The following is a 2,098-nucleotide window of genomic DNA, read 5'->3' as shown; positions in this document are numbered from 1 at the left end:
TAACACTATCCTGCACACAAGGGTCAATATACATTTATACCAAGCCAACTAACCTACAAACCTGTACGTCTTTGGAATGTGGGAGGAAACCGAATATCTCGGATAAAACCCACGCGGTCACGGGGAAAACGTATAAACCCCATATAGACAGCACCCGTAGTCGGGATCGAACCCGTGTCTCTGGCGCGTTAGCGCTATAGGGTAGCAACTGTACCGCTGCGCCATCATTCCGCATATATTTAATATGAATTTGTCTTTTGCAGCTAATTTGTTGGCAATTGTCATCCTTTTCCGTGGAAACTGTGGTCTCTCCAAATGCATCACTCGTTACCTGCTGGGAATGGCAGTTGCTGACCTGATGGTTCTTACATATGATGTGATTTTATACGAGATTATTGAAGCATATTTCCCACATTCTTTCTTCAATCAAACCCCTGTTTGCAGAGTTATTCTGACCATGCTTTTTATTTCCATTGACTGCTCTGTGTGGCTCACTGTGGCTTTTACTTTCGATCGATTTGTTGCCATTTGTCATCAAATGTTGAGAGCAAAATATTGCACTGAAAAGAATGCCACTGTGGCGATAGCTGTGGTGTTTTGTGCAAGCATTGTGAAAAACATTCCGTGCTATTTTATATACGAACCTCGGGTAGTAGTTAATGGCGTTGAGTGGTCGTGCTATGTAAAATCAAGCTTCTACACATTACCCATTTGGGCGGCATTTCTGTGGCTGGAAACGATCTTGACTCCGTTTGCACCCTATGTGTTGATCTTACTGCTTAATTCCTTGACCATCAGGCACATTATACTGGCTAATCGAGTAAGGAGCGGATTGCGTGGAAACAACAGTACTGCGAAATACACTGACCCAGAGATGGAGAACCGCAGAAAATCCATCGTTTTGTTGCTCGCCATATCTGGCAGCTTTATTCTCTTGTGGATGGTTAATTTGATATGTTACATATACGTACAATTTACTGACACGCAATTTTTGGAAGCAAGTTACAATGAGCCCTTCACAGTTGCTGAGTTATCAGGGTACATGTTGAATTCTTTGAGTTCTTGCACGAACACCTTCATTTATGCTGTGTCCCAGAGAAAATTCAGAGAGGAACTGAGAAACGTGATCAAATATCCAGTGGCTCTGGTTGTCAAGGTAATCGACTTGAAGAAATGATACACCCAACTATATTTCCAAATAACAAAAACAATTACCTTGAACAATTGTGAACAGAATTGAATGGGCGTTAATGCATTGAAAGAGGTTTACAAATAATCTCACAAATTACGAAATCTTACAAATAACGTACAGAACCAAATGAAATAGCTGATGCTATTGTTGGCTCTTTACGGTTATTTGTACAGCTATGTGAACATGAAGGGTTTATAGGCAATGGGCCAAATGAGTCACGGAATCACGGAAAAGGGCTCTTCGGCCCAATTTGACCACTCAGAACAAGATACCCCATCGAACCCAGTTCCGTTTGGGTCCATAACCCTCTAAAGCGTTTCTGTCCGTGTACCTATCCAAGCGACTTTTAAAAGTTATTATAGTTCCTACGTCAACTCTCGCCTCTGGCAGCTCTTTGTATGTCCCCACCGCCCTATGTGTGAAAACGTCTCCCCTCAGGTTCCTATTAAATATTTTCCATCTCGCCTTAAATCTATGAAACCCTAGTTACTGATTCCCGTACTCTGGGTAAAATATAATTCACCCTATCTATTCCGCTCGTGGTTCTGTGCACCTGTATAAAATCTCCCCTCCGACTCCTCGGCTAAATAAAGTCATGACCTACGCAACCTCTCCGTGCAACTCAGGCCCTCGAGTCCTAAAAACAACCTTGTAAATCGTCTCTGCCCTCTTTCCAGCATAATGGTATCCTTTCAACAGCAGGGTGACCAAAACTGAACTCCAAACGCGGCCTCAGCGATGACTTGTTCAACTGCAACATAACGTCCCAATGTCTTTATTCTGCAACTCTGACTGGTGAAGGCCACTTACAACAAAACTTATTTAGCACAAGCAAAGATTATTTAGAAGTCGTACCGATCGGTACCTGGATAGAAAAGCTTACGAAGGATATGGGGCAATCGCGGG

At 42.8% G+C, this 2,098-nt stretch overlaps 1 protein-coding gene across 1 annotated transcript; it reads left to right on the top strand.

Moving 5' to 3' along the window:
- Positions 1-340: 340 nt before the first annotated feature.
- LOC144602771 (putative G-protein coupled receptor 139) lies at positions 341-1,177 on the top strand. The gene has a single exon (XM_078415906.1). It carries the CDS (start codon positions 341-343, stop codon positions 1,175-1,177), a length of 837 nt encoding a protein of 278 aa, XP_078272032.1.
- The last annotated feature ends 921 nt before the right edge of the window (positions 1,178-2,098 follow it).

The sequence above is a fragment of the Rhinoraja longicauda genome, chromosome 19 (genome assembly GCF_053455715.1).
Source record: "Rhinoraja longicauda isolate Sanriku21f chromosome 19, sRhiLon1.1, whole genome shotgun sequence".
Classification (NCBI taxonomy): domain Eukaryota; kingdom Metazoa; phylum Chordata; class Chondrichthyes; order Rajiformes; family Arhynchobatidae; genus Rhinoraja; species Rhinoraja longicauda.
This window is presented reverse-complemented; position numbering and strand designations above follow the sequence as displayed.